Source organism: Electrona antarctica (assembly GCF_951216825.1).
Source record: "Electrona antarctica genome assembly, chromosome: 12".
Classification (NCBI taxonomy): domain Eukaryota; kingdom Metazoa; phylum Chordata; class Actinopteri; order Myctophiformes; family Myctophidae; genus Electrona; species Electrona antarctica.
Window position 1 is genome coordinate 50,415,331 of NC_136793.1, and position 26,793 is coordinate 50,442,123.

At 42.9% G+C, this 26,793-nt stretch overlaps 1 protein-coding gene and 1 pseudogene across 4 annotated transcripts in view; both read left to right on the forward strand.

The window, feature by feature from the left end:
* Positions 1–6,114, forward strand: part of ift81 (intraflagellar transport 81 homolog) — a 44,125-nt gene extending 38,011 nt beyond the window's left edge. For 2 of the 3 annotated variants that reach the window (XM_079517371.1, XM_079517373.1), the window contains exons 14-18: positions 875–961; positions 1,195–1,266; positions 2,085–2,170; positions 3,458–3,503; positions 4,153–6,114. In XM_079517371.1, the coding sequence (XP_079373497.1) occupies positions 875–961; positions 1,195–1,266; positions 2,085–2,170; positions 3,458–3,503; positions 4,153–4,338 (477 nt within the window). In that variant the 3' untranslated portion in view covers positions 4,339–6,114. The remainder of the gene's footprint in view (positions 1–874; positions 962–1,194; positions 1,267–2,084; positions 2,171–3,457; positions 3,504–4,152) is intronic. The other variant, XM_079517372.1, reaches the window with a different exon arrangement.
* Positions 6,115–14,600: 8,486 nt separating this feature from the next.
* The window catches only part of LOC306934707 (sarcoplasmic/endoplasmic reticulum calcium ATPase 2-like), a 72,473-nt pseudogene continuing 60,280 nt past the window's right edge, over positions 14,601–26,793 (forward strand). The window contains exons 1-5 of the transcript XR_013792550.1: positions 14,601–14,861; positions 15,049–15,335; positions 16,820–16,837; positions 16,951–17,033; positions 24,573–24,677. The product of XR_013792550.1 is annotated as a sarcoplasmic/endoplasmic reticulum calcium ATPase 2-like (transcript). The remainder of the gene's footprint in view (positions 14,862–15,048; positions 15,336–16,819; positions 16,838–16,950; positions 17,034–24,572; positions 24,678–26,793) is intronic.

Here is a 26,793-nt window from a genome sequence, read left to right on the forward strand (position 1 = left end):
GATCAACGCGAGACTGATGACATATTGAAGCGCTGCCACAGCGCAAATGTAAACACAACCTGACCTACAACTCGAAATTATTATGGAGATATCAAATGTTTGTCCCGCTGCTTCCGGGTTCATCGTTTCTGCTTGAGAGAGATCCCAGATGCAGGCAGGAGGAGGGAACTGGTGAACTCAATACTGCCGCAATCTGGCAAAGTCAGGTTAGTGCGGCGGTGCGTGCGGTGTCTGAACTACCTCTAACCACAAGGCCACTGTCTGGTCCATCTCCCAGGGCTCTAGCACGTTGTAACGTGGACAGACTCACGCGTCATGTCACCGGCTGATAACCGACAACAAGCCACTCCCGACCTACTCATCCCTATAGAGCGTCGCAGTCCCTCCCCCTACCATGGACCAGGAAATGAATCCCAATGCATTTTTCCCATAGACATTTCTTAAAGTATTTATTTAAAGACGGTTACGCCGCGGACAAAGCCAACTCGAGTCGTGACAACTCATGACAACACAAACAATATTTTGGACCAAACAAATAATTACAAAGAAGAAAAACAACAAAAAGTGTTGTAACCTGCCGTTCTTTTCTTCTTTCTAATTATTTGTTCGGCCCAAAAAATTGTGTTTGTTGTCATGATTTGTCACGACTCGAGTTGGCTTTGTCCGCGGCGTAAACGTCTTTAAATAAATACTTTCTGAAATGTCTATGAGGAAAATGAACGGAGAATCATTTCCTGGTCCAGGGTAGGGGGCGGGACTGCGACGCTCTATATGCTTTTGTATGACATTTGTGCAAATACCTACGGTAATGAAACAAATAATTATCATTATGAACCCCTCCCTTGTATGGAATGTGTCGTCTTCTTAAAAACAGGAGCTAACGCAGGAACACGAGGAGAAGAAGGCTCAGTACGATAGCATCGCTGCTGGTTTGGAGAGCAACAGATCCAAGTTGGAACAGGTGGGAATATATACACAGAATAACAGTTGCCCTGGCCTAGATAAAGTGCCGTGTGCGTGTGCGTGTGCGTGTGCGTGTGCGTGTGCGTGTGCGTGTGTGTGTGTGTGTGTGTGTGTGTGTGTGTGTGTGCACTCATTTAATCCCTTGGATTTCTAATTATATATTTTGGGGGGTGTTCTGTAGATGTAGCTTAACAAAATTAGCTCTGTTTTCCAATGTGTTCCGTTTTGTAGGAGGTCAAAACCCTGAGAGACGAGAACGCTCAGGAGGAAAACCGATATCACCACGTCAATGGCATGAAGCAGGTAACAAGCTTTTACCCATTTTGCGGGCGGGAACCCCCTTTTGGTGTTTTAAGCATTACGTTACACTTTAGCTATTGGCTGGCGGTGGCTTGTAGGTCTGCTATTTTTGAAAAATCGTGAAAATGTGGCCCAAATGTTTGAATATATTCTTTCACAAGCGAACGTTTTTAACTCAAATCTTTGCTTCTGAGGGGTTCCTGAAACAACATATTTTCAGACGGGGGGAGGCTGTCGGCGACCAATTACATATATTTTTGGGAGTCCTTGACATGAAATTGTTTGAGAACGACTGACATAGAAACATAGGGTTTTTCGGAAAACTGTCATGATTTAGATTTGCTATTAGGGTAATATGTGCTGTTCTACCGAGACAGATAGCGTTACTAGTAGATTATTATTGAAGGGGTGTAAGTGATGTTTTTGTTTTGGGGGGGACAAGTTCGAAATTCTTGTTTACAAAGAGAAAGCTTACAGAAGTTACATAGTATACATTTAATCCTGGTTCAATAAAGTTTTCCTCCTTTTTAACTATTAAGTGTGCCCGGATCTCCATTTTTTTTCTCCTATACATTTAATCCTGTTGCACATACTTTGCTTAATTGTATATTTATCTATCCTATAATTGCACAGAGTCTCTGTATCTGTGTCCAGCGCATATCTCGAGAACCGTCCATATTCATCAGGTTGTAACTAGACAAATGGATGTCGTAATTGCGATATGCCCGCATCGGGCCGGTGGCTGGTGTCCATTTCACTCCCTTCCCCCAAACACCTGTACTCTGACTTTATACCTGAGCTAACCCCCCACCCCCCAACAGATCATTGAAATGCAAATGCAGAGGGCGGTGGAAGAGACCAAGGCATACGTGTCCTCTGATCCGCAAGAGAGGAAGAAGGCCATCAGGTGAGTGAGCGCGCTGAGCCCAGCCAGCCTGCCTGCCTGCCAGCTGCTTTGGAGTTGATTAGCCCATTGTGATCCACATGCTCCAGTAACACAGTCACACTTATCTTTCCCTGCAAAGGCAAACCGAAGTAAAGCCTGGGTTAAGTTGCACGTGGGTGTTGCACAACGGAACTATAGCTAGTCTACAAGCTCACGCACACACATCACGTCATGTCAAACTACGTCGCTTGTGAGCTTGTAGATTGGCTGTTTTCGGTGCACAACAGTAGCATGCAACTAATTATGAAATGCCCTTGAACAAGGCATCAACCACTACGATGAAATGTGTTCTATGAGCAGGGCCTGGCTGGAAACAAGTTCTTGAGCTTAGCCCAGATACCCTGGGTAAATATGCCCTCATTTCATTTCATTTCATTTCATTTCATTTCATAGAAATCATGTCGGGAGCGTACCTATGTTCCCCAGGTTCTATGTTCCCCACCATGCAAAAAAGGTTATTTGTTCCCCACTTAGAATAAACCTAAACCTAAACCAGAAACCTAACATAGTATTTTTTTAGTAATTCTAGTAAGACTAAAAGTATTTGAGCAACTTAGTCTTAGTATTACTTTTAGTAGCAAATTCTGATTTAAGCTCAGTCTTTGAACAATCCATTGAACTTTAGGCCTGCCTAGGCTACTTAAACTATCTAGTCTTAGCCAACTAAAAATTAACACTGGCATAAAATAAACTTAAAACATAATTGCTCAGACTCTTCAACAAAGATGGCAAAAACAAACATTCTTTGTTCTGTACTTATACATACAATTGTAGAGTACAAAACACTGAAGTCCTTAAACCAGAAACATAACGCTAACCCTAAACCCTAAGGTAAGTGGGGAACATAGGGATGACCCCATCATGTCAACAGTAAAGAATTGATGAAAACTTGTCGGGCATCAGGGAATCTAGTCATTCCACCTTGGAAAGTCCAGAGATAATCATGGATTCATCTGTCATTGATTCTAACTCTTAGTAATTCAGATGAGTTAACCCATTTTGGGCGGGAACCCCTTTTGGTGTTAGCATTATGTTATGCTTTAGCTATTGAAAAATAGCAGATCTACAAGCTCATAGCGCGCCACCGAGTGGCGCGCTATGAACTTGTAGATCTGCTATTTTTGAAAAATCGAAGAACGTTCGATCTAACATTTTTAGAATCTGATCTCAGGTCAAAATGGGTTAACCTTGACGATGGCGTTGGACTACACTTGAAGTATGTATGCTTATCCGGTTGTTTTTTTACAGGGAAGTGTACATGAAGAACATTGCAGAGCAGGAGTCACTTGGCAAGGTGAGTACAGTTGGATGTGTCTACTGTCTACTCCAGGGGTTCTCAACCCGTGGGTCGCGACCCCTCGGGGGGTCGCCAAATTATGTTGGGGGGTCCCCCAAAAAATAGTACACATAGTACATGCATACACCTTCCCTAATGATTATATCTGGTTTCAGTATTTATTTATGGTGTATTGTCTCTATTATTAAGGTTATTGTAGCAGTCCATTTATATTGGGGGGCGGGGCGGGGGTCCCGATACATTGCCCAAGCATTTCCGGGGGTCCCCGGCCAAAAACGTTGAGAACCCCTGGTCTACTCCACTCTCTGGCATCTGCTACGGATCAACTGCACAGACCGGGTCAGTATGTGGAAGTTATGTCTTCCTTATGCTGTCTAGATTGAACGTGGTCTGATTGCAGGTGGCAAAGTGGTACACAAAGTGGTACACAACAGAACAACAACTTGAGTCGACTCTACATACATGTTACACTTGTGAAAAGAAGTCGTACTATTTTTTTTCTTCATTTATACTGATATTTAGAATGCCATCTCAAATGTATCGATTTAATTCATTCATTCATTGCTGCGCTCTCTCTCTCTCTCTCTCTCTCTCCCTCTATATCTCTCTCTCCCTCCCTCTCTCTTTATCGCACTCGGAACTGCAGAAGTTGCGTGAGAAACAGAAGGCCGTGAGGGAGAGCCACGGCCCCAACATAAAGCAGATGAAGATGTGGCGCGACCTGGAGCAGCTGATGGAGTGCAAGCGCCAGTGCTTCCTCAGAGCCCAGAGCCAGGCCTCCATTGGCCAGGTCATTCAGGAGGGAGGAGAGGATAGGCTGGTGCTACTGTGAGGTCATTCAGGAGGGAGGAGAGGATAGGCTGGTACTACTGTGAAGCCTAGTGTAGACCCCATTCAGGCCTGACGTCGAAATTAAAAAAAAAAAGTTTTCTAAATCATGACAATTTTCTGAAAGATGTGAGGCACATTTTAACGATTTTTCAAAAATAGCAGATCTACAAGCTCATAGCGCGCCACTCGGTGGCGCGCTATGAGCTTGTAGATCTGCTATTTTTCAATAGCTAAATTATAACATCATCTATGTAACCACCAAAAGGGGTTCCCGCTCAAAATGGGTCAGATGCTTTGTGGAAATGTGTCGTTTATGTCTTATAGTTTTTGTCGACCCTTTTCACCGAGGCTCTTGAGGTAGTCGTGTACGGTTGATGTTTAACCTACTGTTTTTCAACCCTTTTCATATCACGGTCCATTATTTGTTTGGCATTTAAACCACGGACCACCATTTGATGAGATGTAACCTCTCCGACCCAAAACTAGAGAATATTTTGTTTGTCGTTGGGTAAGATTTTGTCAGTCCACAATTCTATGCTGTATTGATGTGGTACCGTCTTGAGAGATAACAGGCAAACGTTTATCAAAGTAACAATTATTTTATATGCTCTAATTGTGTAGACTTCTTGTAAATTAAGTAGCCTAATGCAGGTATTTAACAATAATTTAACTCTTGAGAGCATAAAATGAAACCAAATGGATGGGTCCATTTGGTTTCATTTTACACTCTTAGGAGTTAAAGATCTAATAAGGGTCCATTTTGTTACCAACTCTCCATCATTTAGCTGGTTGAAAACCACTGTCATAAGTCATTGTGGATAAAAGCGTGAGATGCGGTACATTCACTACATTGTTAAGATGATGAACGGAGAGAGGTGGTCCCAACATGAGCAGATCTAGTGCAAAAAAACTGGTAGAAAAGCACACTATTTTTAAGTTTCATTGAAATATTCTCCTGGAGGGTGAATTCATAATAATCACTAAAATTAATTAACTTGTAATTTTATCGGTCGGCCTCATGGTGGCGCTATAACAGCCCACTTTACGTTTTGGCTTATAACTCTTGAACCGTAGGTCGTAAAATCAAAATGATTTCCCCCTGGATTCCTTGGGTCATGACGCATCTCCCCATATAGGCCACGCCCATTTCCGTCATGATAGATTTTCCGCCACACACTTTTTGCTCCTCCTCCTACTGATTTTGTCCAAATCTCACAGAAATCGGTACACATGATCTCTGGACCTTTCCAATGTAAACAGCACAGGCGGAATTTTGATAGTGCGTATCGTTCGGCCGTAATCGGCTTCCGATTAGTGAGAGGGGCCTATTTGACAAAAAACGCCACAAATCACGAACCAAACGTCCAATCCACTCCAAATTTGAATCAAATGTCGCGGGTGGTTTAATCAACCAAAACCCAAAAGCAATTCCATTTTCATCCATAGGGGGGTGCCGTAAATGCAAAAAATTTAACCGTTTGTTGCAGAAAAATGATTTTTGGGGTCATACAAAATTACTTACACATGATCACAGGGGTGACGCAACATTGCAATTGGCTGGCAAAATTAGTGGGAGGGGCCTATGTAAGCGACTGCGGCAACCACACTTTTCTAGTTTGTTTTTGGTAAAATTGCAGCCATCATTTCATACAACTCAATCTTCGTCTCCCACTTAAAGTATGGGATTTGTGATTTATAGATTATATCACGTCTACCTGGTTTCTGTAATATCAGTACAAGGTGATGGCACAGACAGAAACTGTTTAACCCATTCAGGCCTGACGTCGAAAAAATAAAAAAAGAAGTTTTCTAAATCATGACAATTTTCTGAAAGATTTGAGGCACATTTTAACGATTTTTCCAAAATAGCAGATCTACAAGCTCATAGCGCGCCACTCGGTGGCGCGCTATGAGCTTGTAGATCTGCTATTTTTCAATAGCTAAATTATAACAATGTATGTAACCACCAAAAGGGGTTCCCGCTCAAAATGGGTTAAAGGGCCTTGCAAACGGTGAGCGATAAAACGTGCCTATAGTTAATTTTAATTTTTTTTTTTTAAAGATTTTTTTTTTGCGGCTTACGCCTTTTATTGGTTTTTGAAGGGACAGACAGTAGGCTGACAGGAAACGGGAGAGAGATGGGGGAAGACATGCAGTAAAGGCCGTGTCGGGCTCGGGAGTCGAACCCGCGGCACACTGCGACTGGATTACCAGTCGGGTGCCCAGACGGTTACGCCACCGCCTGGGCCCTATAGTTCATTTTCAATGAGACCTGCGTTTTTGCTCTGAGAAGTCGCGGTGCGACCACAACGCAAGCGTATTTGCGTGAGCGCGGTCCCGTGAATTTGTTGCGCGCGTGCGTGCTCGTTACGTGCACACGCCCGCGACTCACCAGACCTGGATTCTGTTTCGCTTTTTTTTTTTTTTCGCTTGCGTTGTTGCGCCCCTCGTCAACAGACCTGGAGGAGACCTGTGTTGATCCAGGCAACAACGCCTGCGTTTTCCTCGCTTCACTATAATCTACAACAGGGGTGGGCAACTGGCGGCCCGGGGGCCACATGCGGCCCCCACCTTCACTTAATGTGGCCCTCAGGTTAATGTCAGAATACTGATATAATATTGGTTTCAGCTGTTACTATTCCACAACATGCAAACATGACCAGCTTTTATTACTTCAGTCTAAATTAGTAGCTCATTGCTTCAACCCAAGTATAATTAAAGGCATTTGAAATTACATAAAAATGTTAATTTTCAGGGTTCCAATTCAAAAATTGCAAAAAATCAAGATTTCAATTCGAATATAGCAAAAATAGCCGATCTACAAGCTCAAAACACGTCGCGGCGCGTTTTGAGCTTGTAGATCAGCTATATTTGCTACGACAGTAATATGGCCCTAGGGAGTGAGTGTGGAAATATAGTGGCCCTCTCCATCGTCAAAGTTGCCCACCCCTGAACTAGTGCAATTCCGGTCAGTGCTATCTTTCCATGAGAAGCACTCTTCCGGTGATGACACCGTTTGAGGTGGCTCATGGATCCAGAGCTGAGGGGACACCCAGGTCCCACCCAGGAGGTGTCATGGGATAAGAGGTTTGTCTTTCTCTAGCGTGCTGCGTGCATGCATATAGCCCACTGACTTCAAACATGTCCACTTGTCCAGCGGCCTCCATTTTGACACATCTTTGCGAATGCGCCTTCAATCAAAGTGTCTAACGATAACGGTATACAAAGTGTTGCACTTGGGACAGGGGCGCTTGCACTAGGGCGGCTATTTTTAGGAACGACAACCATGACCTTGGGGGGCAACTAGGGTATAGCTTGCCAATTTTGGAATTCTATGAGACCACCATTGTTTTAGGCAAAGCAGTGCAGTTGTCAAGTCATTTATGTATTTTACTTATCCTGTATTTTCTATCCTATAGTATAGAGTACTCTACACAGATATTTTTCTATGCTAGAGCTCAGTTAAAATGCTTAAATATAAGTAATTTTTCATATTTTGATACAGAAGGCTTTATTAAAGGTATATTCAGTGATTTCACTTAATTCAAATATCACTTATTTTTTCTTATTTTTTGGATAATCCTCCCTACTATAAAGTGTGCTGACCATATAAGGAGTTCCTCCCTGTCCCCAGTGAGCCCCTGGGGTCAAAAAAACCCTAGTTTCGGTTTGGGCTTTGGGTGGCAAAGCCTTCATCCAATCAGGATGAGAGGGGCCTTCCTCCAATGATGATCGAGTGGGGCGGGCATTGGTGCACGTGCTGTTGGTCTGTTGTACTTCCCCCACTGTAGAGCGTGTGCATGTGCACATCTTGTTACCGGGTGGACGGGTTTTTTCCAAATCACCCAAATCACTGAATGCTCCTTTAATCCTCTGGGAAATGTCTTTACTTGCATTTCAAATAAATCAAATAACAATATATCATGTCTTAATTAATGGGTATTGTCCTATCTTATGTCAGATGAATGCCATGCCTGCTTTGCTTTTAAATGCTCCCAAAACACTCCTTTCAATCAAGGGTCAAATGGACACTAATGTTGTATTGAATGAGAAACTCGCGGGAACACATTTTGCTCGAAGAAAAGTTTTAAGGGATTTGTGGTGTTTGCTTCAAATGTGCTCATTGTTGTAATAGGATTGGTAAATGGTAAATGGTGCATTTATATAGCGCCTTTATCCAAGGCGCTTTACAGAGATTGTGCATTACATTCACCCATTCACACACACATTCATACACCGATGGCAGCGGAAACCATGCAAGGCACCAACCACTATTGGAAACAAGTGTAATGCTTAATTGGGTCGTCCACTCACAGTTAACAGCCTTTGTATTGAGTTTGTGCTTGAAATGTACTGTAATTCTGCAAACTGTTAATAAATTCTTCAATCAATCAATCAAAAAGCACATCAGGAGCAATTAGGGGTTCAGTGACTTGCTCAAGGACACTTCGACACTAACTCTGGGGGAGCCCGGGTTCGAATGGTAACCTTGTGGTTACCATCCAGGCACTCTACCCCTAAGCCACTGCCGCCCGATTGCTTAAGTTCTCTCCCCTCCCCAGGACTGGAAAAGATTTGGCCCTCATATTTTCGGCGCAGAACGACCCACCACAATCGGTCAACACCATCCTGAGGGCCCCTTAAATATGTGTACCTACTGTACTATTCCCCCATATCACTTCAAAGCTTGATAGTTTGAACAAGTGTACTCGCTGACTAGTAATCAGAGGTGGCCGTGGTGAAGTACACTCCATACTCAAGTAGAAGTACAAGTAATTATCACACAAAAAGCTCTTCTAGAAGTCAATGTATCATTTCAAATTGTTTTAATAAAATTTAAGCACACAAGTAAGTCTAAATGTAGTCTCTCTCGAGATGGACTGTTGACTCAAAAAAAAAAAAGAGCGTGCTGTTTTTCCTTTGTTTTGCCAATGGGTTCCCAGATTGGTCAATGTTGCTTGTGAACTTCACACGAATGGACAACAAAGCTGTCTTCAAACAAGACAACGTATAAAGTAAGAGTGAGGGGGGGGTGGGGGGGGGTGGAGACAGACATAAATGATCATGTGGCAGCGGTGGCCGAACGGATAGCGGCGCGGTCTAGATACCGGAAGGTTCCCAGTTCGAACCAGCCGTCCGACACGTTAAAATTACCACCGCTGAAATGCCCTTGAACAAGGCATCAACCACTACGATGAAATGTGTTCTATGAGCAGGGCCTGGCTGGAAACAAGTTCTTGAGCTTAGCCCAGATACCCTGGGTAAATATAGATTTCATTTCATTTCATGTGCCACTGACTAATGTGGAATTAATTCTAGAACAATGTAGAGAGATATAGTTGCATTTTTTGTGGTGGAAAAGGCTACATTGCCCTTTGGAACACCTTAACAATGAGAGGAGACATGATTAATTTAGATAAGTTATAGATTTGGATGGTAAATCTTCTAGATTAGAAAATGTAAACAGAGTTGCATGGATTGTAAACCCACTGCCAAATTTAAACGGGATGCCTGTTAACTCCACTCCAGAATAAAAGCAAATGATGTTGCTGCTTGCTTCATACAAATGACATACAAACCTGAAAGAAAGAGAGAGAGGGGACAGAGGAGACTGATAAAAAGGTGAGGTGGCTCTCCCTCTCCTGCAACGTAACCTGATATGTTGCTGACAGACGCTGTTAGTGGTCCTTAGTACACTACACCAGATGTATCGAGTGTAGATTTTTTTTTTAGAAGGCAGTGTGACGTGGACCTGGTCAGAATGGTGGTGATATAATTACAGTTTTCACTTTGTGCTGCATCATGTAGCCTTCATGTGTCAACAGATGCATGTCAATTCCTCTCAAGAATCCGACAGTGATGTCCCCTGACCCTGACATGTTGGGGGCAGTGGTGGTTTTGCTGAGATACCGTTTCAAAACACATTCTATCCTAAACCACACTTTGCTGACTCACTTCACACCTTTTTTTTTAGGTGTCTGTGTATACAGTTGAGCAGTTGAAAGTTAATTGTTGTGGATGTGGAAGCTGGCTGGCCTTAAAGGGGAATTTCTCCCTAAACCTTTTTTTTACAAAAGTAAGTTGATAATTATGTATATTGACAAAGAAAATATATTCAAAAAAAATAAAGATATAGGGGAGCTGGGGCTGCAGCTGGAGATGAAGCTGGGGCTGGGGGGGGGGGGTCTCTAACGCTAGAACTCCTATTCAATTGCGCAGTTGTTTTTTGTTCACATCTGTTCTAGATGATGTGACAGCAACACTCCATGCATTGTTGACACTGCACTCTTCCTGGTCTACGTGAGCTGATGTTAGACCCCTCCAGCAGCAGCCCCAGGCCCAGCTCCCCTATATCATTATTTTTTATTTTATTTTTTGGTCAATATACATAATTATCAACTTACTTTTGTAAAAAAAAGGTTCAGGGAGAAATTCCCCTTTAACCTTGCGTTACCAAACTTTCAGCTTTTTTTTTTGAATAAATAAATATGTATTTAAATGTTATCTAAGATAGTATGGTGGGGTTATGACAAATACGTATTTGAGTTGCATTCTCTTATTTAGTTAGGACAAATAAGGCCAGAGGTGCAGGTGTCTGCACTAGGCCCTTCTCATGATTTCGACTCAACCATGGCTTAAATAATTCTTCACTGCACAGCAGGAACCCTAGTCTCAGCCAAAGGAGACTAAGATTGATTGTTTTTTTATTGAGTTCTGACATTTATATAGATTGATTGACCTATACAATCCAGCCCTGCTATCATCTGTGGTCTCTCTGCCCCATCTGCGACCTTCCAGCTTCCACCCATCTTAGTAGTTCGGGACTCAAGGTATTTCTTACCTATCTTCCAATGTCCTTGAAAGCGAATTCAAACACATTCCTGGACGTGTTCCAGCCCCTGAATCCCCATGTAACGACGCTCATTGAAAAAATATATATTGTGATAGAAACGAAATGGAAATTAATTCAGGCTGATGTTCCCACAGATGTCTGTAGTAAAAAACGGAATTAAAGGTACAATTATCTTCCGCTGTGGAAGTGGAACAAGTGTTTAGAATTTAGATTGGGTTTTTGACAGCCTGGGGGCCCTGGGCGTTCTCGATCAGCAGCAGATGCTGACCCCCCCTTCACAACGATGGATGGCCTGAGGTGAGGTCAGATATAGTCATATAGGTCCGCGTGATGCAGTCAGTGTGTGTGTGTGTGTGTGTGACGTGTGTCTGTGTGTCAGACAAATGCAAAATTAATCTTATAAAGTCCATTTGATTACTGCCCATTGAGAACGAGGAGGGTTTGCCAGCTGCCTCTACTTCCGTGTGGTTTTGAACGCCTCGGGCGTCTTCCATCCAATGACATTACTCCACATACAGAGCGGAGCAATTGGAACAGACACTTTCATAATGGTACAGTAAAGATCACATAGCCCAGAGGGACAGTCGCTGTGTGATTGGTTGGGTAGCTGGTTAGTAAAACGATCTTTAAGACGAAATTAATGACAGGGCAGGGCAGGGCAGGCCATCGATTGACAATAGCCCCTTCTGTGCACCCCCCCCCCCCCCCCCTCTCTCTCACACACACACACACACACACACAATACAGCGGTCCATGGGGCAGGTCACCATAGACCTATACACTAATTTCAGTTCAATTCAAAGGAGCTTTTATTGGCATAGGAAAACATACGTTTTATAATTGCCAAAGCAAGTGTCAAAATAAAACAGTTGAAAATGGGGAAAGTTGGAGGGGATCAGGCCAGCATTGTGTAAACAGCTATTGCACTGACCACCACCAGACAACATCGTTGAGTAGGCCTACTCAGAAAAGCTCTATATAAATTGTATTTATTATTAGTAATTTATTATTAATTATTATTATTATCGTTTGGTTTCATTTTCAAAAACTAAAGGCTTGGGCTGGCTATATTTGGATCTGAGTGATTGAACATGTTATAACAGTAACCGTTTGTTGAATGGGACATGGGTACAGTCTACAGTTAAATTAAAGTACAGGTCAATAGTACAAAATCTGCTAATAGGATAAAACCAGAAAAAGCACTAAGACCTGTTACATAATGGTCCTCCATTTTCAATTCATCAAGACATTTAAACACTATTAAAATACATACAAATGTACACTTCTATGCAAAAGAAATAGGCCTAATCATAACCTGGCTACACGTAACTGTCTACGAAACTGTAACTAAATGGATTACCACACAATTATTAATATTGTTATTGTTATTATTATTTTATTATATAACTCGTCATTAACCAAACCAAAAGTGATCAGAAAATCATGGATCTACCAGTGGTAGGCACCAGTGGTGGCGTCAGCGGTTACCTTGACAACCAACTGAACCGACCAATCGCAGCGACGCTGTCCGTTCGGGCCATGGGACGTAGACTTTGCTTTCTTTGATAAAATGCAGAATATATCCAGCTAGTGTTGCCATGTCGGTTTATAAGCGATTTGGCACTTGGTTTTTCAGTAAAGTTGCTTGTAAATATTTTGTGGTTTCAGTTTTTTGGCGTGTTCAACTTGTGTTTCTAAAGTGTAGTTATTTAAACCAATGTTTAAACATGTTTGTGTCAAAGACTGCCCAGTTTTCATAGATCTGAGTTTCTTTTTTGTATACTGTTTAAATAGTCTTGAGAGGCCTGGGCCATGGCTCAGTGGTCCAGGCACCTTGGCTGGTAATCCAATCTGGCAGTGTGCCGTGGGTTCGACTCCCGATCCCGACGGCCTTTACTGCATGTCTTCCCCCCATCTCCCTCCCCATTTCCTGTCAGCATACTGTCTGTCCCTCCAAAAAAAGGCGAAAGCCACACAAAAAACATTTAAAAAAAAAATAGTCTTGAGAAAGAAATGCTGCTATTTGTCCCAAAGTGACTGCAAAAAAATGCTATTTTAATTTGTTTCAAAAAAGCTTTATACCCTGTATAACATGTATAATATATCGATGTATATCGATAATCGACACATACCTCTGTTTACAAAATGCTGTACCCCCTCAAACTATATATACTTTCCCCATTTTCAACTGTTTTATTATATGTGGACACAGGGCTGGACTTAGACAAAAATTCTGCCCGGACATTTTTGCGGAATCTGGCCCAGACTGGGCCACCACCACAACCAGCGTGCAGATACTCTACTCACTTTTCGGGTCGAGGCCCATACAAATACTTGAAATACAAGCCCTTAACACCACATAACAGTAGGCTACAACATAAATTATACACAACGAACAGACAACTAATTTAACATTTGGCCCAGACCGGTCCACCCGAGGGTTCGGCCAACCGCGCATATGCCTGTGTAGCTCTGGTCCATAGCCTTCTACTGCTTCGATTCTGCCCTGCAGTATAAGGCTATGGGACTTTCAGTTTTAAATCTCAAATCGAAATCAGACCAGCCTCTCCTCTTTAGCGTATTTTAAAAGAACAGAAACCTAAGAAAATAAGTTTTTGCTACTAACCAAAACAACCCCCCGCGAACGGCACAGAAGCCGTTAAGTATTTTTAATCTTCATTTTGGCAGCTCTGAAATTCTCTCTTGACTTCCTTATTGACATCCCATTGTCCCGCCTCCAGCGCCGGAACTGGCTATCTGCGCGTTCCTGCCTCTGTCGCAGGTAGCCAGCCACGGTGCTGGAGGCGGGACAATGGGATGTCAATAAGGAAGTCAAGAGAGAATTTCAGCGCTGCCAAAACGGTCTAACAAAGATTAAAAATACTTAACGGCTTCTGCGCCGTTCGCGGGGGGTTCGGTTGTCTCCGTTGTCTCCTATAGCTCTTATATGCTTCTTTTGGAATATGTCAGCGTCACACCCACAGCGCAGACACGCGTCGGAGAGGGTAAGTCAGCCTGCATATTGAAATGAGCACGTCGCTTGAAGTCGACGGGAAGGAACCCTACGTCTAAAGTCATCAAAATGTCAGAAACTTTAACGTAGGGTTCCAAAAGTCCATCCCCTGTTTAGACACTTGCTTTTGGCAATGTAAACGTATGTTTCCTCATGCCAATAAAGCTCCAATTGAATTGAATTGAATTGAATTGAATTGAATTGAATTGAATTGAATTGAATTGAATTGAATTGAATTGAATTTGAAATTTGAAATTTCAAAATGTTGTGGAGTGGCTTCTTTTGGGCTTGTTTTCATACATACATAGACCTGGTTGCTTGTTTCTCTCACACAATCTGGCAACACACTGATATCAAGCACATCGCTGCTTCTCGCTTCTTTACCACCCCACACACACACACACACAGAGCAGAGCAGAGCTGCACCACCACGGTCAACGAACGGCCGGCGGACACACACACACACACACACACACACACACACACACACACACACACACGGTACAGTACAGGCTACAGTCAGACCGGGGTGAATGCAGTCCTCAACGGGACACTAGGCTGCTCGCAACTCTTCCCCCCCCACACACCACAACATTTTTGGAAGATAAGGAGGACAGTCAGTCAGGAGGACACCCATCGAGGAGGAAGAAGGGGAGAGGTATTTGTTGTTATCCCAAAATATTACTTGGGATTAGTATTGCCTGGAGGGGTGAACACATATAAGGGGGGCAGAGAGAAGGAATAAGGGGGGTCGGGGTCACGTTCCAGTGAATACCTAGTCTATAGCTATCCGAATGTGAAGGATAGATGACTGCTAGTTGGCAAACTATTTGTTCTTTTTGAAGGGTTTGAATTTGAGAGAGGGGAACCAAACCAACGGAGGTTCCAGGACTACTAATTCAATACACGGTGAACTGAAGTCGCCGCTGTCTTGTGAGTAAAGAAGGAAAAGGAGCCATAAGGGAGAACTGTTAAAAGGCACGCTTCGGTCCGTCTGTCCAACCTAAAGCAACCATGGAGAACGCTCACACAAAGAGTGTTGAAGAAGTTTACACTCATTTCTGCGTCAATGAGAGCACGGGACTTGCCCTGGACCAGGTGAAACGGCAGAGGGAGAAATGGGGCCTAAACGGTATGTATGATTGTTGAATGAAAACACACACAACCGTGTCGGTCTTGTTTGTTGATCGTGTTTTTCCGTGGCATTTAAGAATAAACTAGACTTCAACTCAACAATCCAACATGTCCTTAGTCATCGTTCAGTTCAGCACTGGGCTAAATGTCACCATCATCACACCAAGCCGGTATCTGGCTGCTGACGTCATCACAAATGACCTCGTGGATTTCCTTTTCTTTTTTCTCAATGGAAAATTTATTTTAATACCAGATTATTACCTTGTTTCCTTTCCTCATTGAAGAAACTACACCAATCATTGAATTAATTTGAATAAATGGTGTTTATTAACGTATACTTGTTATTATTTTCGTAATGTGTCATTTGACACATTACACATAATTGTCACCCCGAGGTATCCCTTTATCCAAGCTAGTAAAATAATCTGTTTATTTAACCCTGTACAAAAGGGAATAGGTTAGACCCCAAATGTTCCATTTGTACAAATTAACAAATTAACTTGAGGATTAGTTCTCAGCTATTTGTATGTGTAAATTATTCGTTATTATAATACAGCACAAACCCCCTATATAGCAACTCTTGAGCTTATAAGCCTCATTAGTATTCTGCTCAAGTTTGCTGAAATGAGTCACTAGAGCGGAACGGGCCGACATCATCACTGAGTAACATGAAAGGCGAAAGAAAGGAGAGGGGGGGGGGGGGGGGGGGGAGGAGGGGAGGAGGAGAAGTGCAGGTGTTTGTTCTTCAGAACTTGCCATGATGTGTACCGAGAGTCCTGGCTAGACTAGACCTGTACTGTAGACCTGGTCTAAAGCTAATCCGTACCGTACTGACGATTGACGATCTGACCTCAAGTGACCGTCCAGCTATGCTTTTCTCAGAGCTCTAGTCGCTCAGTCAGCAAGACAAACGGATGGAAGCAGACCACCAGCATATCCCTCAGTCAGGTTACTGACTGAGGGATATAACACTCATGGAGTGTTGTTATTGGTAGGAATAAACACAGAATTCCCCCTCCTTTTTTTTTTCAAACCGAATGGGTTACCCATTGCCTCCTATGTAAAGTAATTATTACAGATGGGGATGTCCCGAACTCCCGATACACTTTTTTTTCGTTCCCGATCCGATACCACAATTTCTGTGTTAGCCGATACCGAATACCGATACCAGTGTTGTGATCTCGTGTTGTGTTAATTAGCTATCTAGCTATATATATCTTGTGTTGTGTTTATAGCAGACTCCTCACTCATGTGCACTTGCAGTTTGGGCAACTCCAAAGCAAACTCCACATGCCCCAACATTTTTATTTACCTGTCATAGTGTCAACCCCCTTGGCACATTCGCCGATACCGATATGACAAATAAGGACCGATACTTTTCCGATAACGATATCGGGTCATCTCTAATTACAGACCATTAAATGTTGTCCCCCCTTTTTTTCCCCTCCTCCTGTATGGTCCCTGGATTTGACCCCCACACAGAGTTACCTGCTGAAGAAGGTAAACTGTCTATTTTCTCTTTACTATGTTTTTACAGACCGTATAATACATGGATACTACTGTGTGTCGTGCTGCATATTGGTATTGTACTAATTGACTGTCCTTTTCCACAGGGAAATCATTATGGTCACTTGTCCTTGAGCAGTTCGAAGACTTACTCGTTCGAATTCTTCTACTGGCTGCGTGTATATCATTTGTAAGTAATGTATCATCAAATTTGTCATGTAGTCTTTTTCTTGATGGGTTTGTGGGAGTGGTCACTCCGCATTGCATTTATTCCATGATCGTTGTATTTGACTGATGATGATGTCCTTTCAATCAATCAATCAATCAATCAATCAATCAAACTTTATTGACAGCCGTAGCCAATAGAAGACAAACAACAATTAAAAACTTCCAAACGGTTACAAATAAATACAGGGGTTCATAAAACTCTAAAAATCTCTCACATTAAAAAAAATCTATAAGAGGCACTCATACCAATGTTTCCACATCAAAGAGCGGTATCTAACAGTGCTAAACCTAGGATTGGTCAACACCTTAATCACGTTATTTAATTCTTGACTTTGATCATTTGATGCATATGCAGTGATGTAAATAGGGTTTTCAATGTAATGAGTCCCGGGATGCAGGCATGGTCTTTTATAGATGAGTCCCAGGGACATTTTATGAGTCCCACTTCAACGACGTTAGGAGTCATATTTTGCTTTTTTTTTTTTTTTTTTTTACAAATTGCAGTATTTAACTCCCATTTCATTTTATATGGTTATAATGTGGTTATATTCATGTAGAAAACAAAATAAATTATTATTATAACTGAAGCTAGCAAAATAATACTAGAATAAGAAACAGTAAGGTAGTACAGTAGTGCATCCTGTGGATTCAGACGTCGTTGTTGCGAACGCAGTGATTGCGAACGCAGTGAGCACTAACTATGAGACCTAGCAGAACATGTCTGTCTGTGTGTGTGTGTGTCTGTGTGTCACGCTGTAACACCACCCGCCCACCACCAGAGGGCGCAGCTGTATCACACACAAAAACACAACACACACACACACATGCACGCACACACCCACACGCACGCACGCACGCACGCACGCACGCACACACACACAAAACTTAAAAAAACTTAACTTAAAAAAAAAAACTTTAAAAGGAAAAACTTTAAAAAAACTTAACTTAAAAAAAAACTTAAAAAACACAAAAAAAGAGAACTTAAAAAAAACCTTAAAAAATTACGTAATTTATTCTAATTGTTGTTTTTGCAATTTACGAGCTGCGTTCGCTTCCCGTGTCCGCGTCTTACTTGTTTTATTGCGTCCCTTAACTATAAACTGCGTTTTGGGATGCAAAATGCACCCTATTTTAATCTCTGTACTTGCCAGCCCATAGAGCCCCATTGTGAACCCGGACATGTTGAGTACACCAAGGTTCTATGTTAGAAATGTTGAGTATGGGTCCCCATGTAGAAACTGCCTGATGCTAACTTGCATATGTTGAACAATTTTCATAATTTGCATAATATGTGACCATACCATTAAATTTAGGTGCCACCCACGAGATGAATCTAACCATGTACTGGTTGCCACCAACGAGAACCCGAGAAAAGAAAAAAAAATAATCATTTTTATTTTTTATTTTTTTTATCCATATTTTGAAAATTACTCTAATCTGGTGTGCAGGTGATGACATGCACATGACATGCACAATATAATTACATTTTCTTTCTTTTATTTATAATGGGGACAGTGGCACCCAGGACCAAAACTGGTGTCCACCCCCTGGCACTTAACAACCTATAGAAGGCAAAAAATTCAAAATGTTTTAGGATATGAATGAAATGATGCATAGTGAAGGAAAGCAAAGGCTCGCAACTCACTTTTGTAATTCTCCAAGTATTTATTCACAATCGCAGCAGGCAGGACATACGACGTTTCGACTTGTCGGTATTGGACCTTTTCAAGCATGAAAGAAAGCACTTGGAAAAAGACCAATACCAGTCGAAACGTTGTATGTCGGATCCTGCCTGCTGTGATTGTGAATAAATACTTGGAGCATTACAAAAGTGAGTTGCGAGCCTTTGCTTTCCTTCATGATATCTGTTAATCTAACAGTTTGGCTCAGCACCAAGATCGGAGGATGTGCATAAACCCAACATATTTAAGTCATCATGTCCCGACTTCAAGTCCAAGTCCATGTCTTCCGTGGTCCCATGCATAGGATTGCTTGTAAATGAGCTATCCTAGCTATTTATTGGAAAATTGGGAGACATTTACGGTATTATGATACTCTATACCAGGGGTGCCCAAAAGGTAGATCGTGATCTACCAGTAGATCACACAGGCTGTGCAGGTAGACCACATGACATGCCCCTAAAATATATCATTTAAATAAATAAATAAATTAACTATTTTTGGCATCTGCCACTTGAATTAAGGTGACTCACTTGATTGATTTACATCAAAAAGGGCAGCTCAAAACCACAATGCAATATTGTTTTTTCCAACAACAGTATTACAAACTTATATATACAAAACCAAATTCTACCAATTCCATTTCCTCCCTCTATTTCCCATTCCAAATGCATTTGTCTAATATGTAACTATATTTTCAGCAATGAGATAATATATATTTTTGGTGTGTACTACTGGGTAGATCTGGTAGCTCTCAAGTATGGGCAAGTGTGGGCACCCCTGCTCTATACTCTACACCAGGGGTTCTCAACCCGTGGGTCGCGACCCCTCTGGGGGTCGCCAAATTATTTTTTTTTGCAACTGAATGGCTGGCAAATGGAAATGAAGAGTTTACATATAGTACACATATACACCTTCCCTAATGATTATATCTGGTTTCAGTATTTATTTATGGTGTATTGTCTCTATTATTAAGGTTATTGTAGCAGTCAATTTATATTGGGGGCGGGGTGGGGGTCCCGAGACACTGCCAAAGCATCTCCGGGGGTCCCCGGCCAAAAACGTTGAGAACCCCTGCTCTACACGATCACACCGATGAATGATAGACTTTGGATGTTTTTTTTTATGGGGGGGGGGGGTGGGGTGGGTGATGACTGCCAGGGGAGAGTTAATGCGATGCATAGCACGCATAGCGCTGAAAGTGTGAACGTCGTCAGTTTGTCCAAGCGCGGCTGCGGTTACACTCGCACAGCTTAGGCCGCTTGCCGTTAAAACAGCTGAGAAGGCTGGCGACCTGTCCGTGGAATGGTGACGGCAGCAGTTGGGCCGTATTGAGTTGCTATCACCATGTGCCACGGCATTCGAGTCGTCTTGTTCTGCTGCCGTGTAAAGACTGACCTGACACACTTTTCTTTTCTCCCCCCCCCCCCCCACCACAAGGGGTGGGGAAAAGGTTAGACGGTGAAACCAACAATGTAATACACTCATCAGTGGCTTGTTAGAAGCCCATTCTGAATCATATTATAGGCTTAACACTAGTCCGCTTTTTGGTGCGACGCCATCGAGATCCTATATTCTGAGTCAAGTCTTGGCTGCCTGCCTGTCCATTTTCATTATCGGAGTGGTTTGAGGGAGAAAGATGTGTGATTATGGGTCCTTACTCCTATTTGAAAGTAATTTAGATTGGGATTATGGGTCCATTCCCTATATTTGTAATTAAACATTTATGATTGACAAATGTGCTACTACGCGCTACCACAAACTACTACCATAGCCCACATTTACAACACTAAAAGCTAAATAATTGATATATATATATATATATATATATATATATATATATATATATATATATATATATATATATATGTCATTGATATAATAATGAATGTACTATTATCATGTAGTGATTGCATTATAGAATCCCAAGTGTTGAGGTGATCATGTTTTAGAAGAATAGTGTCTCTTTAGCCAGTTTGAACCTGGTGTCATGGGCACAGCTTGTACATTTACACTGTTCGTCATATGGCAAAGTAATTATATTGGGTTTAAGTGGAACCCCTTTTGGTGTTAGCATTATGTTATGCTTTAGCTATTGAAAAATAGCAGACCTACAAGCTCATAGCGCGCCACCGAGTGGCGCGCTACGAGCTTGTAGGTCTGCAAGCGACTGACATAAACATAGCTTTTTCAGAAAACTGTCAGGATTTAGAAGACATTTATAGAATCTGATCTCAGGTCAAAATGGGTTAAAGACACACAGAACAATGCCTGCGGTAACGAGCGCAAGTCCAGTCTCTGATGATCTGATCGGATATGTACTGTATGTGGATGTGTCTGTTGTCTTGGAGAGCTGGTATGTTTGCGTGGCGTGCCCCCCCCCCCCCAGTCAGGTGATAGAGAGGTGTCGGTAGAGCTGCTGTCTGGCAGGGGGGGGGGGGGGGTCGTGAACAGAGCGCCACTGTGGTGCACGCACAACCAAATTTGGACTGTGCGTGTTCTCGGTGGGAGGGCACCAATCGGACCAGTGCAGTCCTCCACACGACCCACACACCGACCCACATAGACTATGGGCCAAGGCCATCCGCCGTCAATCTAAATTGTTTTGACACTTTGATGCGTCCTCACTCAGTTGGTCACGACTCTGCCCCACCACTGAGAGAATGCAGCCGTGGAACACGCGGACGAGAGAATAATTATTCGAATGACTGTCAAGAGAGGCAAAACGAGCACATCCTAGTTTGTTTGGCGGGGGGGTGGGGGGCAGGGTTGAGAAGCAGGGGACGGAATGTTTTGCTTGACCAGCCACTTAACCCACTTAAGGCCTATATAAAAAGAAAAAGTTCAAAAATCTTGTGAAAATAGCCAATCTATAAGCTCACCATGCATCACCTTGCAAAGCATTGAGTCGTGAGCTTGTAGATCTGCTGTTTTTTGAAAGATTTTTATAGAACATTTTCGCCCCAAAACAGGGATGCCATGCAGGGTTAAGTTAACCCATTTAGGCCTGACATCGAAATAAAAAAAAACGTTCGCTCTGAAAGAATATACATTCAAAGATTTGTGCTGCGTTTTTACGATTTTTCAAAAATAGCAGATTTCGAGCTTGTAGATCTGCTATTTTTCAATAGCTAAAGTATAACATAATGCTTAGTTAAAACACCAAAAGGGGTTCCCGCCCAAAATGGGTTGAATAAATAGAGTATCAGAATAGTGTTTGTGGCTGTGTAGTTTCATTGTGTGATTGCTGCCATTACACTATGGGACATTATTATGTATGTCTCACTTAGGCCGAGTGAGTGCTGACTGCGCAATGGACTGGGAGGAGAAACGGGAGAGAGAGGTCTTGGTCGTGATTTAATTCTCGGGCCAACAATAGCATCTGTAATTCAAGAACAAAGGGGGGCCTCGACGTGACCGCTACACTTTCCCTCTGCAGGAAAAAGTGTAGCCTCCGGCTAAAGACGACATTAATAATTTCCGTCCATCGTAGACCACACAGCAACGTCTTCACAACATAATCATTTGTTCAGTGTCGCTGTGGTCACTGTGTGGAGATCTGTTTGGATCTGCAAGACGGCTGTTTCGATTATTGACGTTCACAGAATTGTTATTAGGAAACCTGAATTCACATCCACTCCAAAAATGGTCTGTGCAGTGACTGCAGACGTATTATTATGTAGTGGTTTTTGAATTCATTTGTTCATTATTCTTTTGTTAAGTGGTTAGCACTGATGCCAGAAGTCCAGCACACTGTGTTTTGCCCGTGCACCCCCAATGGGACCTATTATTGAACTTGGTACAATAAACACCTTGGTACATTAAACACTAAATATTGTGCCTGCCCTCTACCACTAAACTTGAGTATATGTCTGTGTCGCGGTGGAGTAAAGCAGTCGTTTTCAACCCTTTTCATATCAAGGCCCATTATTTATTCTGCATTTGAGCCACGGAACCACCATTTGATGACATTTAGCCTTGCAGACCTGATACCAAAGAATATGTGCACATTCTCTAATTGTGTAGACTTCTGTTTAACCCATTTTGACCTGAGATCAGATTCTAAAAATGTCTTCTACATCCCGACAGTTTTCTGAAAAAGCTATGTTTCTATGTCAGTCATTCTTCGATTTTTCAAAAATAGCAGACCTACAAGCTCGTAGCGCGCCACTCGGTGGCGCGCTACGAGCTTGTAGATCTGCTATTTTTCAATAGCTAAAGCATAACATAATGCTAACATCAAAAGGGCTTAACAATAATGTAACTCTTGAGAGTGTAAAATGAAACCAAATGGACCCGTAATGGTCCATTTCGGTTTTATTTTACACTCTCAAGAGTTAAAGATCTATCGGGATCCATGTGGTTACCAACTCTTCATCATTTAGCTGTGGGGACCACCTGGAACCTCCTCCAGGACCACGGGTGGTCCCTGGACCACTGGTTGAGAACCACTGGAGTAAAGTGATGATTCAATCAAAATACAAGGAATGTTTATGTGACAAATATGTGGGCTGACACTGCTATTACAACCAAACCAGATCTCTATTTTTACGATTTATAATCGTGCCTCTGACTACCTTAGAGTATATATTAATAGAGACGGCACCCGAGTTCTCCTTCCATCCACTTGCATTAAGTTGCTCAGAAGCGCATGAGGCGATTTCACTCCTAGGAACAGAGTGCATTCTGGGATTGATTGGTCCAAAGACATGAACGCGCTGCCATTGCACTGAAACCGCGTTCACGTGTCATCATGAACGCGCGCAATGATAGTCAACGGACCAGCGCGTTCATGTTCTTGGCCCAGCGCTGCAATACCAAATTCGGCCACTATGTCCATTGCGCCTCAGGGTTTCCTCCGGGTGCCGTCTATATTCATATATGCTCTAAGCTGACTACAGGAGGACTGCTGAAGCCTTTCTAATGAGCTGAGAAACTGTGTCTTAACCTTAGAGTATATATGAATAGAGACGGCACCAGAGTTCTCCTCCCATCCACTATCATTAAGTTGCTCAAAAGCGCATGAGGCGATTTCACTCCTCCTTCCGGGTAGGAACAGAGTGCATTCTGGGATGGATTTACCCCCAATAACATGAACGCGCTGCCGTTGACTATCATTGCGCGCGCTCACGTATGAAACAGCCGTTCACGTGTCATGGGCCCAATAACATGAACGTTGCGCAATGATAGTCAACGGGCTCGAGCTGCAATGACAAATCCGGCCACTATGTCCATTTCGCCTCAGGGTTTCCTCCGGGTGCCGTCTCTATTCATTGCGAATGCAGTGAGCACTAACTATGAGACCTAGCAGAACATGTCTGTGTGTCTGTCTGTCTGTGTGTGTGTGTGTCACGCTGTAACACCGCCCGCCACCAGAGGGCGCAGCTGTATCACACACAAAAAAACCACACACACACACACACACACTCACAAAAAAAACTTATCTTAAAAAATCTTAAACACATGCACGCACACATACACACACTAAAAAAAGAACTTAAAAAAAACCTTACAAAAGTACATAATTTATTCTAATTGTACGAGCTGCGTTCGCTTCCCGCGTTCGCGCGTCTTACTTACTCTAAAGGTCTTAACACATTTTGTTTTAATAACATGTGGGTGGATATGGGGGTATATACTGTAGATGTTTGTAGTAATCAACAATGTATTTTGTCAAGTCTCTCAATGTCTGTGCTTGCTTCCCCCCCCCCCCCCCCCCCCCCCCCCTTGTATTTTATTTCTGTGCTTACTAAATGTACATGCTTTGCAGCAGCATACATTCAATATAACAAACTCGCGTTTTCATTTTGGATTGATTTCAGGTGTTGGCCTGGTTCGAGGAAGGAGAAGAAACTGTCACGGCCTTTGTGGAGCCTTTCGTCATCCTCCTCATCCTCATAGCCAATGCTATTGTTGGCGTATGGCAGGTGAGACTCCTGGTGGAATGTTACTGTATTTGCACTGATTTAGGATCTAGGGTCCTTTTCTTTTTTTTTAGATGCCAGTAAAACTAAAAGGAATCAAGTCTTATTTGTCAGTTTTATATCCAGTGACACTTTTGATTCCAATATCTCAAAATTCTGAACGGGAACCCCTTTTCGTGTTTTAAGCATTATGTTATGCTTTAGCTATTGAAAAATAGCACTCGGTGCCACACTATGAGCTTGTAGATCTGCTATTTTTGAAACATCGTGAAAATGTGGCGCACATCTTTGAATATATATTCTTTCAGAGCGAACGTTTTTAAGTCAAATCTTTGCTTCTAGGGTGCCCCTGGGACAACATATTTTCAGATGGGTGGTCCGCGGCCAATTACATATCATTTCTGGGGTCCTTGACATGAAATTGTTTGAGAACCACTGACATAGAAACATGGTTTTAAAATACATTTGTAGAATCGAACTTAGGTCTAAAGGGCTTAAGTTAAGTTTTTTGGTTGAATGGAAAGTCTCTTTTATTATGTCCTGGCTACATATAAGATCTGCTTTTGTACTTCTTACCTGCAGGGCTCTATGCTAGCTCACAATGTGATGCGTCGTGTGAGCTTGTAGATCTGCTATTTTCACCAAACTATCCCCCCCCCCCCCCCAGAATAGGGACACTGCGGTTCAAGTGGTTAAAAGCGGAAAAAACCGATAATTGTCCTGAAAATCTCTACGGTACCGAAAGTACATCAGTACTACAGGCTGACTGTGGGATGGGGAATACGACGGGGAATACGAGACAGGAAAGTGAAAAATGGGCTCAGAGTGTGGGTCACTGACAACATGACGTTTGTGGCACTACAATTCCCTTGTTAAAGGCATATAGTTCACCTTCATACCATACCATTGCTGCCAACTGGCAATTTGATCAAACCATTGATTTAGGACAGGGGTGCCCACACTTTTTGACTTGAGAGCTACTTTCAAAATGACCAGCTCGGCAAGATCTACCCACCAAATCAATTATTATACCATTGCTGAAAATAGTTTAAATATGTACCTGAGGGGGCTTCGGAATAGTACAGTTTGTGTTACATTCTGTACAGTATAAGACAAATGCACTTTTTCTTCAATATATTGAAATTAAATACTCTTTAGGGGCATGTCATGTGATCTACCTGCACAGCCTTTGTGATCTACTGGTAGATCGCGATCTACCTTTTGGGCACCCCTGATTTAGGACAACCGGGATATACCACTTCTGAGGAGGACGCACCAAGTGTGTGTGTGTGTGTGTTTGTGGGGGTGTATGCATCGTGTTCTTGCCACTTAGCCATAGACAATGTAGTGTAAAGTGGCCAACCTGGCCCGCTTTACTTCGTTAGTGCCGCGACCCCGTTTTCCTCCCCACTTTGGGAGGGGCTGGAAGGAGTGCCTTGTGATTGGCTGAGGCGGGCCGTCGGTGAGGTAGGGAACGCTCCGCTGTGTTCACTGTAGGGGGACGACGACGACGGCGAGGATTCACTCTTCCGTGCCTGTCGGGTCGCAACTCCCAACGGGGCTCAGAGTCGGCCCAAGCGAATTTCACAACGTTCGACACGGCAATTCCGCTCGCTCGGCGGCTTCTCTCGTGGCTGGAGTTGGCTTGAGACGGCGCCCCCCCTCTCCGTCGCGGTCTAAAACTATAGGGCGAATGTCCTATGTTGGTGCTGCGCTGCCAATATAAGTGAGGACGTTTGCAACGGAGCAGCAAGTAGTAAAGATAGTGAACGAAGTTGGCAGCGTGAAGCAAAATGCGACGCGCGTGGAGCTGACAATGGATTCGACGAGTCCATTCGACAAACGGCAGTATTGCACAATGGGCGGGGGGGCGCGTGTGTTCCCAACTTGAATCATTCCCGACATGCTTGGCCCAGCCCCAGAGCAGCCGCAGGGCAGCCGGCCGGTCTAGTCATGTTAAATTATAGATTGAATTAACGAAGCAGCCATAGTACATAGAGCTGGCAGGACAGTTTCACCCCCGTCAGGGTTTATCGTCCAACGGACACCTCGCTGTAACATTATCCCTTTATGATTGGCTCTTGGGAATGATCAATCTGCCAAGCCAGCCCCAGCAATA